This window comes from Danio aesculapii, chromosome 14, assembly GCF_903798145.1.
Source record: "Danio aesculapii chromosome 14, fDanAes4.1, whole genome shotgun sequence".
In the NCBI taxonomy this organism is placed as follows: Eukaryota; Metazoa; Chordata; class Actinopteri; order Cypriniformes; family Danionidae; genus Danio; species Danio aesculapii.
In genome coordinates this window covers 10,517,293-10,532,683 of record NC_079448.1, presented here as the reverse complement: position 1 = coordinate 10,532,683, position 15,391 = coordinate 10,517,293, and the positions used below count along the sequence as shown (strand labels likewise).

The 15,391-nt window shown below is 37.6% G+C and overlaps 1 protein-coding gene across 2 annotated transcripts in view; it reads left to right on the top strand.

The window, feature by feature from the left end:
• The window catches only part of si:dkeyp-115e12.6 (centromere protein F), a 59,809-nt gene extending 49,070 nt beyond the window's left edge, over positions 1-10,739 (top strand). For both annotated transcript variants that reach the window (XM_056471777.1, XM_056471776.1), the window contains exons 13-16: positions 653-843; positions 1,072-1,216; positions 6,068-6,899; positions 9,730-10,739. In XM_056471777.1, coding sequence (XP_056327752.1) covers positions 653-843; positions 1,072-1,216; positions 6,068-6,899; positions 9,730-9,863 — 1,302 coding nt within the window. In that variant the 3' untranslated portion in view covers positions 9,864-10,739. The remainder of the gene's footprint in view (positions 1-652; positions 844-1,071; positions 1,217-6,067; positions 6,900-9,729) is intronic.
• The last annotated feature ends 4,652 nt before the right edge of the window (positions 10,740-15,391 follow it).

Here is a 15,391-nt window from a genome sequence, read left to right as displayed (position 1 = left end):
AAATACAGAGCTCAGCATAAATGAGGACACTCCATTTTGAAAAGGAATATTTTTATCCATTTCTCAGTAAATATAGGTCATATATGTTGGTGCATTTGAACAAAACAGATTTATTAAATCAATAAATTTATTAAAATAATATTTTAGTCACGAAACATCTTTAAAAATGGAAAGGTAATAGATTTAAATTCAAGCGAAATTAGAAACTACAACATTTCGGCATAATTTAATGTTTTATATATATTTCCCTAACATAAATTTGGGTGTACTAATCTTTGGACAGTTATTGTAAGTTATTTTGTTAGATTAGCTCCAGATTTGGCTCCAGTACCGACTGAACTAATGTATGTGCACAAATATAATATTGGATAGCATCCAATAATAATTATCAATTCAAACGATAGATTTGTGAGAGGTGTGCATAAATATTCTGAGAACTGAAACTATAAATCTTTTATTGAGCGATGGCAATCTTTCTATTTTTTGGCATCCAATGCTGCACCACTATTATTTCTTATAAATGATTGCTATTAAACAAACCATTATAAGCATTAAACTCAGTGTAACCAATTGGGAAATTGTTGTTCTGTTTATATTTATTTTACTTTTTATAAATTTTTTTTTATTCATGAATATTCTGCATTTCCTCTAGATCCAGACGTTGCAAGACAAGATCCGGGACCTCTCTGAACAGAACAGGACTCAGGCTGAGCAACTGGAGCTCTGGAAGCTGTCCACTGTGGAAGAAACAGCGGGCAACAACTCACCCTCTATTGTACTAAAAGAGTTTGAGCTGTTCCTCCCCTGCGGTTCTAGCAAACTGCACACACAGTTCCAAACCAGGTATTATCCATTGACTGTCATTTGTTGAAGATAAATCTGCGATAAGCGCCATTGTAAAGTAAATAGTGTTGGTTTGAAATAATTTAAAAGGTCATGTTAGGTACTTAAAGTGAATTATGGGAGTGTTGTTCTTGAGATTGGGAAGGTAAACACAGATTCAGTGAATGAGCGATGTTTATGTAGGACCCTTTATGCAAGACCCTTCAGTCTGTACTCTGTCTGCTGTAGGGCAATGATGCACCAATGCACTGTCAGAGACGTGACCTATCGCTCTGGATTAGATGAGTCGAATGCCCTGACTGACTTCGAGGAGAATGTGTCATCTGAAACCCAAATGTCACATGATGTGAGAAATACACAAGAACCTGCTGAGGTAAATGATAATTTATAACGTGACAATTTACAAAGGGGAAATTTATTGTAGTGGTAAAAGCGTTTAAAACAATAAATTCGTATTTTAATATATTTAATTAAATATATATTTAACAAGAACTGTTTTAGTGTAAAAAGGACTAAATGTATATCAAAGCTTAACATCTGTTTGAATTATATTCCAAATTTGAAGTTGTTTCCTCAAAATTTGCTGTCACATTTTGTTTGGCCGCAGTACCAGACATGACCACCAATTGACATTCAGTTCCCATTGGAGAGGGCGTCCTGCTTCAGTGTATAGTTTTTAGCAATACGAGCTATATTTTTTCATACTTTTGACAATATTTGTTAAGTAGACATCGTATTCTGTAACACTATTTTGAGGGTCCATTTGAGCATTAGTACCATCAAAATAAAGTGTGACCTCAAATTCTAATGTTGAAATTTACGTTTAGCCTCTAAAAATGTTTACACATGTATTGCTGTAGCAAAGTAATGTTCATGACTCTGAGTACTCTTGTTGCAAATAAATAAATAACTGTTGCTCAGTAATATATCTCAAAAATCAGTGACCTTATATGTAACTAAACATTTTAAGCTTTCAAATGATAGATGGTTTGTCACAATTTCTTTGTTTAGACTACAATATTTTGATTTAAATATGTAACTGCAGTGGTCCCACAGGTTGAAGAGTGACAGTAAATGGGTTTTGATCCGTTACTCTCCCGACATGACATAAAAGAAAAGTGGTAAAATATTTATTTTGAAGACTTGCGACGTTCCAATGACATAGTTTGTCATGATTAGATTAGGATTTGACTTCAATATAGTGAAGTAAACTTAAGTGGGACGGTGACAGTTAGGGGTTTAACTGGGTTTTTAAAGAATACATTTGCAAATATGTCATTGTTTATTTTCCTTTATGCTTTATACCTATAGGATAGTTTGTTTGGAAAAAAAATAGCAGAAAGGTACAAGGAGAAAAAACTTATAGTCAAAAGTGACCAAACAATATTAAATATTATTGTATTTTTGAATTTGTCTATTATAGATGCTTTATTTGTAGCTTGAAAGCATTCTGCAAAAGATTTAATTGAACTGTAACATTTTTTGTGAATATACTGTATAGCATATATACATATTACATATCGCATCTATTGTGTGCTTAAGTTCATTGTTTCTAATGAGTGAGAGGCATGAGTGTAGCTAATGATAATTCTTTCAGTGCGTCAAATAAACTGATTTCTGTAGTTTGGGTCAAATAATAAGAAAATCTAAATCTAACACATCAAAGTCACCGTTATTGTCAATTCAACCACATGTACAGGACATAAAGAGTAGGGTTGTGGCAATGAGGAAATTTCCCCACCGGTTAATCGGCATGTGACAAGATGGATAATACCGGTATCACCGTGGGGGTTGGGGTTTCCTCTTTTCTCCTTCTTTTAAATAGCTTATAAATGCATGCGCATTATACTTTCACTTTTAGTTTTGTGGGAATTGCCACCACGCACTGCATAAGGGCGCTATACACACTACACAGCATACACTGGCAAGGTGACAAGTGCTGAACTCCATGGGACCAGTTTTATTTGTTTTGTTATTTGAGTGTTGTTCATTTTGAAAATACCTTTTATTTGTAAAATCTCTCAAGTTAATGTTGGCTATCTGGTAACATAATCTCCCTCAGAGATATTGGAGTTCAATAACGTGGTGCGCAGTAACCAACACTGCCCTGTATGTTACACACTGCATAGACTATAGGCCTACAGCTCTGGTGTGTTATGAATTGCATGTTTCAAATGGCAGCGAGACATGCTACATTTAGTTTTTATTGTAAAATATACATTATAACCCAGTACACAGTAAAATAATCATTTTTGAATGGTTTGCCTATTGGCAGCGTATGCAAGCATTAAGCTTAAATAGGCTAAGCATATTTTTGTTAATATTAAAACACATTAATACAAACTAGCCACCCTTTGCTTTTTTTTGTTTCTGTATATTTTTTTTTATCAAACGAAAAATGCATTGAATTGTTTATTTTGGTTTTCATTTTATTAGAATTAATATAATTATTAGGCTCCACAACTTCTACATAACATTGGCTCTCATTGCGTTTTTACAGATATCCTACAGATAGACCTTTTGGCTCAAAGACATTTAGGCCTGTAAATTTCATTGCTGTATTTTGATAGATTTTGCAAAGGCTTCTGCTATTCTCCCTGTCAGCTGGTACCAGCCTCAGTTTTGCGACTTGACTTGTGTGGCGTCTGTTTCAATGTCTGGATGAAAGCGAGATGAGATCAGACCTTAGATTCGATGTGTGGCCGCACGTCGCAGTTACTTTACTGCAATTTTTTAATATTGGCTCATCTAAATTAACTTTTCAATTGATTAAAAGCTGAAATATTGCCAGAGACGAAGCAACTTTCGTTTTTTGAAGAGAGCGGCTTCAGTGATAAAATACGCGCGCACACACACAGAATACACTCTTGTCGGCCTATTCATTATTGATTTTTTTAAAACTTTGGACGCATAATAATTAATCGCAAAAAAGAACAGCTGAACTTAGGAAAAAGTGCTCACTGCAGTTGCCGCGATGGTTGCTTTGTTTCTCTGCAGTTGGCTTATTAATGGCGCGGCATTGCTAAATCACTCGTTTTAATAAATAATTATTTATTATTAAACATTGTGAGACGATGGTCATGTGATTTTTAAAATGAGAGAATGCGTTGCATATTTATGGCTATTGATCTTATCTACCCACGACCCACCCATAGTTAAACATCAAGTAGGTGCATTGAAGGTGCATGTATTAGTTGTGTTTTCTCCAGATTCTGCCACCTTTGTCAGGCAACGTTTGCAGATTACCTCATTTACATTTTCAGGTTCTCTTTTTGCATTTGGTTTGAACCCAAAATATTGCAAAACAGGCGCTTTTGCATTGCGGATTGACACTAAATCGTCCGCCATTCTCTTTCTGGAAAATCGACTCCTGTCATTCTCCTCACGTGATAAATGAAATGTGACGCATTGTATATGTTCAGATTTTAAATATACTGCATGCTCTTGTCTCATGTCAATTATTTAGAATTATATTTTGCACTTAATTCAAATAAATATTGAATAAAAAAACTAATCCTTAAAAAAAAAAAAAGAAAATGTGGGGACGGTGTCACGGTGGAAAAGTGATGTAAACGGTAACACCAACACAATCTCACGGCAATTCATAACTTTATGATTTAGTGGCTAAATAGTATGAATTCGTACGATCTAAGTTGTACAATTTAGTACGATTTGCTCATCCCCAAGGACGGTTGAGTTTAGGGGTGGGGTTAGGTGCCACACCTCCTTTTTAAAATTGTACAATTTCGTACGACTGAACTCGTACGAATTAGCCACTAAACTGGTATTTTAAGTACTGGTAAGTATTTTACATTTTCTCGTGAGATCAGGCTGGTAACACTGTATCGTGGCAGACCTAATACAGAGAATCGAAATTGCGTTACTCTCAGACCCTAGATAACTTAACATATCACAATACTATCTGTATTGAGAAGCATTTATAAACTAAAAAGAGGAGATTTAAGATTCCTGCAAGGTTCCATAATACATACAAATAGGTGCTTTAATGTTTTTTGTTTGTTTTTTAAATAAAGAAATACAGACAGTATTAGTATCTTTATTTAACAGTTGTATTGTGAAAAACAAAATACTGGTGGAAGGCGTGCGTTGACTCGAAGCCGCAGACCGAGTGCCTAAGTGTCCCAACAGTGACAGTATACAGCCAAATCACACTGCTGCGAGTTCGATGGCATAATCGTGTATATAAAAAAAGAAAATCAAAAGTCTCAAAAACCCTTTTGTACGAAGAACTACTTTCTTCCGCCACTCATTCACATCTGCAGCTGATGGTCAGAACGGCAGAAACCGTTGCTTCACTAACATCGCTTTAGACCAAGTATTTGAATGATTCTCTAGCGTAATATCTAAAGTAATGACAAATCAGGGGATTTTGCTCACATTTTAAGATTATAAGGCTGAACGACATGAAATGCCATCAGTCTAGAGACATTTCCCAGTTTTTCTGTTGCAATCGGGAGATCACAATAATTAACCCCAAAAGAGCCAAACCAAAGTAAACACGACCAGATTACTATGGTATAAATACAACACTACAATATACAAAACAGAGAGATCGACTTTGAATGTCACGTACCTGTTCTGTAATGATTTGTTGAGCTGTAGTTTGAAACACACTGGAAAAATGCCAAGTTTTTCTCCCATTATTATTTGGTCTCTGTCGCCATCTTGTGGCGATCAGCCATCAGTTTCTTTGCTGATGGCCGCCAATGTGCTGAATCCCGAAATTATTAATATTTAAAATAAGCAGTATCCTTATAAATAAACTGCATAGTTGAAATCTAAACAACTACATCCTCATCTGAAAAAGCCTCAAAAGTACATTATGCTGTCCAACAGTTGCGATATTTGTCAAACTGTAGTGAGTAATCTACTTGTAACTATGTGGGTGGAATAATACACAAGGTTGAAGAGTTTTGGATAATTTGTTCATCCCTACAAAACAAGTATTTGGTATTTATTAATAGTCTTTTCTAATTGCATTTGAAAAATATACACAAACTAATTGTGCAGAATAAATGCACTAAACTTTTTTTTTCTATAACCTGCTTGGATGTACGTTATGCAGTTTATTACAGATGTAAATGTGTGCAAAGCTTTGTAGTCTGAAAAATTCTGTATTTGGACTGAGTAAATAATGATAGATCTTTCTTATTTGTGTATTATAACAAAACTTTCACATTTATTTTTTTGAAAATATTTTCAGGACATTATGGCTGGAAATAAGAAGCTGAAAACCAAAGATAATGATCATCACAAGTGTGAGAACGATGCTGCTAACCACCACAGTGATACAAGTCCTCCTGTCTGTGCCTCAGATATAATGACTAGTAACACTAGTGACAAGCTGTCAGCGCTACAGACCAAACCAACAGATTACAGTCATTCAGAGTCTCAGCCGATTGCCTCATTGTCTCCTGAGGGTCAGCCCAAAGTGACAGATGCCAGTGCTAACAGCCAGGAAGATGCCTTAATCAGTGTTTCCATCTCAACCAAATATCAGTCCGAGGCAATCAACACAAATGCAATCACAGAGTCCTATGGGAACGCAGAGTTCCTCAATTCTGAAACTATGGGAACTGTTGCTTTGGATAAACATCATGGAGAAACAAGAGATAAACAGAACAAACATTACACTGCTGTGGAAAACACAATCAGAAACGAATCAGCTCAAGGTCAAAAAGCAGAGGTCGTTGGAGTTTGTAACAGAACAGGGGTCATAAGTGTGTCCACACAGACGGAGGAGCGCCGAGAGATGCATTTAGCAGACAAACAGCCACCCGTCCACGCCTGCACTCAGACAGATGGAGAACAGCTGCAGACGGAGCAAGATGAAGGTGATAAAGCATCTGTAGACTCACCGGCCCTCTCCCCAACCCCACACACTGTTACAAACCAACTGCTGCTATCCAGCGTGTTCCCCATGAGTGACCCAGCGCACCTCGCTGAACGCATCCGGCAAAACCGCAACCGCATGTCTGCTGCTTATGATGAGACCGAATATGAACCGTACGGCCTGCCAGAGGTCGTAATGAAAGGTAAGAGAACTATTATAAAGGGGGTCGCACACCGGATGCACCGTGCAGCGCCATGTTGTGCATATGACAGTTGTAAGTAACGCACACCGGACACATTCGCATCTTATTTATTACGAAACTATTCAGATGGCGCTCTGTGGTGCAGCAAACATATGAACAGTGTCCTGAGTCGTAGCTGAGCTCCACTGACTTCTGGTGCCAATTTGCGTAACCTGATAGACATCTATGATTACAATTCTAAAAGGCATGGTGCTGCATGGCACGGCGCCTCTGGTGTGCGACCCCTTTAAGGTCACATGCCTAAATTAAGTTAATTGAATATTGCAGGACCTATTATAAGTATTAAATGTGTGTCGTTTATTCTTTTTTAATTAATGTGGCCTAGTAATCTTCAATCAAAATAACTTCTTTTCCCTCTTCAGATGCATAATTTTTGATGACGTAGGGTCAGTTGCACATAAATGCATATCCTATGGGTTATTCACACTAGAGGAACTTTTTCATAGTTCCTGCAATTATTGATGGTTGTACCCACTTTTTAGCTTGATGCTGTGTTCACACTAGACACAGCTCGCGTGGATAAATCACGCTATTTGCATGTAAAAAGATGCATGAGCAGTTTGAGTTTACTTGCTTCTTTTGTGCGTCAAATTTGCTTCATTCGTGCGTCAAATTCGCTTCACATGGATACGCATTCCCGTGATGGGCAGGGCTTCTCTCTGCTTGGTGATTCTAGCTTTGTTGCTAAATTGCTAACAAGGATTTTACTGAGATAGTAACTGTGGTTTATGTGCTTTAGGAAGGCTGAAAAACAGCGTAGATTCGTTCGGCGTCATGTCTGAGTCCACTAGATCCTTTCAGAGTTGCACCCAGCTCTGTGAGTTCATCAACTCCTCCAGAAACTTTACCCGGATATTGGAGGCTTTCAGCAGTGCTTCAGACTGAGCCGAACCCAGTTTGATGAACTGTTGTCTGGTGTCTACGTCATTATCACCCCTACAAGAGAAAGCTTCTGATTTGTTAATGCGGCGCGAATGTCCGCTTAATTTCAGAATTTCCAACTTGAGCGATACGCCACCGCATTCGTGCGAATCGCGCCATTCACAGGATGTCTATTTGAGTCTTTGCATTGACTTAACATGTAAATCACTTGCGCTTGATGCTTCATCCACGTCTGGTGTGAAGGTCCTATAAGACAGCAGGAGCTGGGTACTGATTTAGTTCTAGGTATACCATTTGAAGAAATTAATGCTTCTGCTTGGGAGCAGCGTCTTATTCGGCACAATAGGAATTTGGCACATACAAAACAATGGCACTGAATTTGAAGTGTGTCAAGACAAACATTCAGTAAGCTAATTTTAATGGGATTTTCTCAGCTTCATTAATATGTAGCAGCACAACTGGTTGTAAGTGATTTAGTCATCTTAGGCCAATTCAGTCGCGTAACATACTTCTAAGTTCCATCTCCATCTTTCCACCCCCATGTTAGGAATTAGTTTGACCAACTATCAGTCAGCTAAGTCAGTATGTAGCTATTCACTTAATTCCTTGAATTGATTCATAATTTTGAGTTCATGATTCAATTTCCTATATGTGTAAATGCAGATTGTTTTAAAAAAGTCACATAGACAAGAAACTGAAGTCTAAAGGTTTTGGCTAAATTGTTGTTGTGTAAACGTAGCCTAACTTTAAAAACTAACTTTGGCTTAAAGAAATAAAAATTGATGAGGCAAGCCAAAAATATCACACCAGCCATCCATAAATGTGGATATTTTGCATTATAGAAACCCGACTCTCGTGGTATTGTATGTCTAGTGTACAGGCGATCTGAGAAAACGGCTGAAAACTCTGTGTGCCTGCACACACATATTCCTGTAGTTCACCATTGTGGTTTAATATATCGTGATCAAGTATTCTATAGACTAATGCATGCAGATGACATCACCATTTACTTGAGATATTTTAAGGCAGCGGTCCCCAACCTCTGGCCCATGGACCGGTACCTGTCCGTGGATCAATTGGTACCGGGCCGCACAAGAAATCATACATTTTTTCCATTTTATTTAATATCCATGTCTGAACGATCTTTTATTTTGAAAAATGACCGTATTCTCTCGCTTACATCTCGTTCACTTGAGTACCAAAATTTAACTCACAAGCTAGCAAAATGAGTGAGAAACGGACATCTTTGGAAAGTTTCTTTGCGAAGGGGATAAGGCCCTGTGAAGGACCCATGTGAACTGCCAAGAAAGAGATCTGCAACCTATTTGTCTGCAAATCAGGTGAATCCAGCATGACTGTGCAAGAAGACCAACTGCTGAAGATCGCAAATGACTGCGTCCGTTCACATATCGCATATTTTCCATGTGCAAGTTTGTTATTTCCAATAGAGGCATGCAGCTCGTGTGTGCATATTGGGAGCGACACACTTGCACCTTCCAGGCGAACCGTGTTGAAAACATCATCAGAATGCCACGAGCACACTGCAAGTCATGTGACACGAACTGACCAATCAGCTTTATATTTTGTATGGAATGTACACATTATCCCAGAGAGTTGCAGTAATGTTTTGTCAGCTTGTCATCCTCTGAGAAAACGGTTGATGGTCACCTAGCAATCTACATACAACCCGCCGGGCTGCATTAAAATTGTCAAGCGTTGACTGCTCCGCGGTGATAAAAAGGTTGGGGGACCCCTTATTTTAAGGCGCCAAAACACCCTTAATGGTGGTGCTTAAACCCATAATGGTGGTGTGTAGGTGTAGAATTAATAAAAGAGCTGTTATTTCAGTCGACACACATTTATTTCTCACCTTTTTATCTCCTAAAAGGATTTGCCGACATCCCCAGTGGGCCGGCCTGTCCGTATGTCCTGCGCAGAGGGCTTCTGGGAACTGACGCAATGCCCCTTCCACGCAGAGGAGAAGCCACGCCCCTAGAGGAAGATGATGACATAGAGCCATAATACACTCCTGATACCTCCTGTGTATGTTTACTGTGCTCTGCAACACGTTTAGAGGAACTTTTAAAGTCATTTCCACTGGTTATTCTAATCGAATTCAGCTTCAGAGCAGTGCCGTCTGTTCTCAGGTTTCCATGCTGAAGGAATTTCACTGCCTCTTTAATCATAACGTACCACATGACACTTATGTTATGTGATGTAGAATTTAAAGACACTGAAGTTTCATGATTTTTTATTTTTTATTTTGCTAGTTCTTATTGGCTGAAACGTAATGCCTTATTGATGATTTTTTTTGGGGGGGTAGTGAAGCCATTTACTAGTTAGCTTTAAAATTCCGTTGTAATATATTTTTTGCGTAGCATAGAGGTGGTGTTAGCCCCTGTTTTATGACACTTGAATTTTGTGAATAGCCTTATTTATTGACAGACACTTCTTGAAGACTTGCTTTTGTGCACTACTGTGAGAGATTGTGTGTGTGTGTGTGTGTGTGTGTCTGTCTGTGTGTGTGTTATGACTCGGATCAACCTGAGTCTGTTTCCGATCCTTGTATGGTGATTCCCTGCCGGACTGTTTTTCTCTCTCTCTCTCTCTCTCTCTCTCTCTCTCTCTCTCTCTCTCTCTCTCTCTCTCTCTCTCTCTCTCTCTCTCTCTCTGTGTCGTTTAACAGCTTTTTAATGCGCAGTGGAGTATTTATATCATTGTTCATTTGTAATGAAGCATTCGAAAAGCTTTCAGGAATGGATACACTTTTGATTTGTTTAATCTGATTCGCTGTCATTTGTGTGCTAGTTTGCTGTAATATGCATTCCTTCTGAATGTCAAATGGATTCTAGGACTTGAAGTTTGGAACGCTGGCATTTATTAAACGTAAATGAAATACTTATGTTTGTCTTTTTCATTATTATATGGCTTTTTAAATGCTTTGTTTGTTTTTGTTGCAGCATTCTGTTAAATAATGCTAAAATATGACTGGTATAGCGTATAATTGGATATTTTTTTTATATTTGTATAATTTCCTAATGATTTTATGCAGCTTTTTAAAAAAAAAATTTTTTAATGATTCGCTTTCAGGATGACACAAAATAACTTTGCTTTTACTAATAACTTTTACAAATTCAAACATGATCATCCTGATGTCATTTTTATTAGTGTTGTTTGTATATTTGTTTTTTTGTGAAACACCACTGTATTAGGTACATCTGTCCAACTGTATGTTAACAAAAAATTCTAATCAGCCAATCACATGGCAGCAACTCAATGCATTTAGACATGGTCAAGACGATCTGCTGCAGTTCAAACCGATTATCAGAATGGGGTCGAAAGGTGATTTAAGTGACTTTAAACATGGCATGGTTGTTGGTGCCAGACGGGCTGGTCTGAGTATTTCAGAAACTGCTGATCTACTGGGATTTTCACGCACAACTATCTCTAGGGTTTACAGAGAATGGCCTGAAAAAGCAAAAATATCCAGTGAGCGGCAGTTCTGTGGGCGTAAATGCCTTGTTAATGCTAGAGGTGAGAGGAGAATGGCCAGACTAGTTCCAGCTGATAGAAAGACAACAGTAACTCAAAGAACCACTCGTTACAATCGAGGTATGCAGAAGAGCATCTCTGAAAACACAACACGTCCAACCTTGAGGCGGATGGGCTACAGCAGCAGAAGACCACACCGGGAGCCACTTCTGTCAGCTAAGAACAGGAAACTAACGCTACAATTCACACAGGCTGACCAAAATTGGACAATAGAAGATTGGAGGAAACGTTGCCTGGTCTGATGAGTCTCGATTTCTGCTGCAACATTCAGATGTCCTGGTCAGAATTTGGCGTCAACAACATGAAAGCATAGATCCATCCTGCCTTGCATCAAAGGTTGAGGCTGCTGGTGGTGGTGTAATGGTGTGAGGGATATTTTCTTGGCACACTTTGGGCCCATTAGTACCAATTGAGCATCGTGTCAACGCCACAGCTTACCTGAGTATTGTTGCTGACCATGTCTATCCCTATATGACCACAGTGTACCTATCTTCTGATGGCTACTTCCAGCAGGATAACGCGCCATGTCATAAAACGCGAATCATCTCAGAAGGGGTTTCTTGAACATGACAATGAGTTCACTGTACACAGTCACCAGATCTCAATCCAATAGAGCACCTTTGGGATGTGGTGGAACGAGAGCTTCACATTATGGCCAAATCTGCAGGAACTGCGTGATGCTATCATGTCAATATGGACCAAAATCTCTGAGGAATATTTCCAGCATCTTGTTGAATCTACGCCATGAAGGATTAAGGCAGTTCTGAAGGCAAAAGGGGTCCAACCTGGTACTAGTAAGATGTACCTAATAAAGTAGCTGGTGAGTGTATATTCCAATTTACTTTATTTCTACACGTTTTATTTAATTAGAAACCATACTAAACCCCATGATTACATTCATTGGATCATATTTTTTTATCGGTTTGTAATATGTACTGAAATATTTATCAAATAATCAGTCTTGAAGAGTTGCTAGGGAGTGGCTGCCAATGATGATATTTAGGCTGCTGGACAGGATGAATTATATAAAGCAGCCTCCATGTCTCTATGATGTTTAGATTTTCCTCTTTGTGTTTACGTCACTATGGTTGCTCAAAAATGTTTGCCAGGTCATGGCGAGGAAGTTGTAAAGGTGATTTGTGATTGATAGTTTGCTGCACTCAAATAAGCTCACCTTCAAGAGTCCATTTACTTCAATGGGCAGTCCCTTCCCTATTTTAGTTCAATGGGGCAACTTTGGGAAACTCTTGCGCCACATCTTTTGTCTTATATTATCTTAGCTAAATCTTACTTGAACTTCTATGAAATTCTCATTTGGCGCTATTATCATAAAAAAATTCATTGCAATGTTAAAGACAACCGTTAATCATCATTTATTTATTTTTATTTCATCTACTATGGAAGTTTGTGGTTCCAGGTTTTCAGCTTTCTTCAAAATATCTTTGTGTTCAACAGAATAAAGGGTAACACTTCATAATAACAGTACATGAATAATGATGTACTAATTTGTAAATTAATTACTTCATTATGAACTCATCTGTAAAAGCATTTACTAATCATGACCTAACTTTAACTACAACATGAGTAACGAGTTCTTGTGTGAATAATGGCTACCATACAATAACATCATTATTTTGAAGCATGTCTACTCTTAATTAATTAGTTCATTTTATAAATAAAGAGCTCAGTCCAGTCTTTCCAATGCTCCATTTTTCATTGCTGTTTTTTGTTTTGGGTTTTTTTTTTTTTTTGTAATGAAAACCTTCTAAATAGTAAGATATTAACTTGTAATTATGGTGGCTTGAAAAGCCAGCATACTGTTATCTATCTTAAACTTATTCTTCTTCTTCTTCTTCTTCTTCTTCTTCTTCTTATTCTTCTTCTTCTTCTTCTTATTCTTCTGAGACTAATTTCTAAGTGTATCTCCTCCTAGGCCTTTCAAGCTACATACTTCAAACTTTCGTCAAACCTTCAAACTGGTCTGACTCGGGTTGCTATATCTTTTCTAACTGATCCGACCTTGGGTTTTCCGAAAAACGACCCAGAAAAAACCCAAAAGTCCCATTGACTTAACATTGGGTTAAACTTTGTGAGCTCATAACTCTGCATCAGACTGTCCTACAGACTTCTAACTGGACTCATTTAACTCAGTCTAGCCAGCAGCCAATAACTGATGACTTTTTAACTTACTAGCCACTCCCTAGCAACCACTTACAGCACCCTAGCAACTGTCCCATAGACTTCCATTGTAAAAGACTCCCATTTACTTAACATTGGATCAACCTTTGTGAGCTCATAACTCTGCATCAGACTGTCCTACAGACTAGAGTCTGGCCTCATTTAACTCAGTCTAGCCAGCAGCCAATCACTGATTACCTTTAAACTTACTAGCCACTCCCTAGCAACCAATTTCAGCACCCTAGCAACTGTCCCAGAGACTGTGACTAGCTATTCTAACACACGCTAACAGTTTTAACATCCTACTGACATGCTAATCTTGCTAGAAAGGTGCTAGCAACACGATAGTGACATGCTAGTCATGCTAGTAACATGCTAATTCATGCTAGAATCATGCTAACAACATGCTAATTCATGCTAGAATCATGCTAGTAACATGCTAATTCATGCTAGAATCATGCTAGTAACATGCTAATTCATGCTAGAAACATGCTAGTAACATGCTAATTCATGCTAGAATCATGCTAGAAACATGCTAGTAACATGCTAATTCATGCTAGAAACATGCTAGTAACATGCTAATCCATGCTAGAATCATGCTAGTAACATGCTAATCCATGCTAGAATCATGCTAGTAACATGCTAATTCATGCTAGAATCATGCTAGTAAAATGCTAATTCATGCTAGAAACATGCTAGTAACATGCTAATTCATGCTAGAATCATGCTAGTAACATGCTAATTCATGCTAGAATCATGCTAGTAACATGCTAATTCATGCTAGAATCATGCTAATAACATGCTAATTCATGCTATAAACATGCTAGTAACATGCTAATTCATGCTAGAATCATGCTAGTTACATGCTAATCCATGCTAGAATCATGCTAGTAACATGCTAATTCATGCTAGAATCATGCTAGTAACATGCTAATTCATGCTAGAATCATGCTAGTAACATGCTAATTCATGCTAGAATCATGCTAATAACATGCTAATTCATGCTAGAATCATGCTAGTAACATGCTAATTCATGCTAGAATCATGCTAGTAACATGCTAATTCATGCTAGAAACATGCTAATTCATGCTAGAATCATGCTAGTAACATGCTAATTCATGCTAGAATCATGCTAATAACATGCTAATTCATGCTAGAAACATGCTAATTCATGCTAGAATCATGCTAATAACATGCTAAATCATGCTAGAAACATGCTAGTAACATGCCAATTTGTGCTAGAAACATGCTAGTAACATGCTAATTCATGCTAGAATCATGCTAGTAACATGCTAATTCATGCTAGAATCATGCTAATAACATGTTAATTCATGCTAGAAACATGCTAATTCATGCTAGAATCATGCTAGTAACATGCTAATTCATGCTAGAAACATGCTAGTAACATGCTAATTCATGCTAGAATCATGCTAGTAACATGCTAATTCGTGCTAGAAACATGCTAGTAACATGCTAATTCATGCTAGAAACATGCTAATTCATGCTAGAATCATGCTAATTCATGCTAGAAACATGCTAGTAACATGCTAATTCATGCTAGAATCATGCTAGTTACATACTAATTTATGTTAGAATCATGCTAGTTACTTGCTAATTCATGCTAGTAACATGCTAATTCAGACTCGGCTTTTCAAGCCACCATAAAGTTTGTCCTCAAACTTTAATATCTAGTTTAATGATATGAAGTCAGAATTGACATTTAGAAGAAAATTGAATTTTTGCCCCCTCAGAGTTGGATGTTAAATATTGCAACTGCTAGTTGGTCTAAATTCTGAGAAAAGTTCAAAATTTCTGTCAAT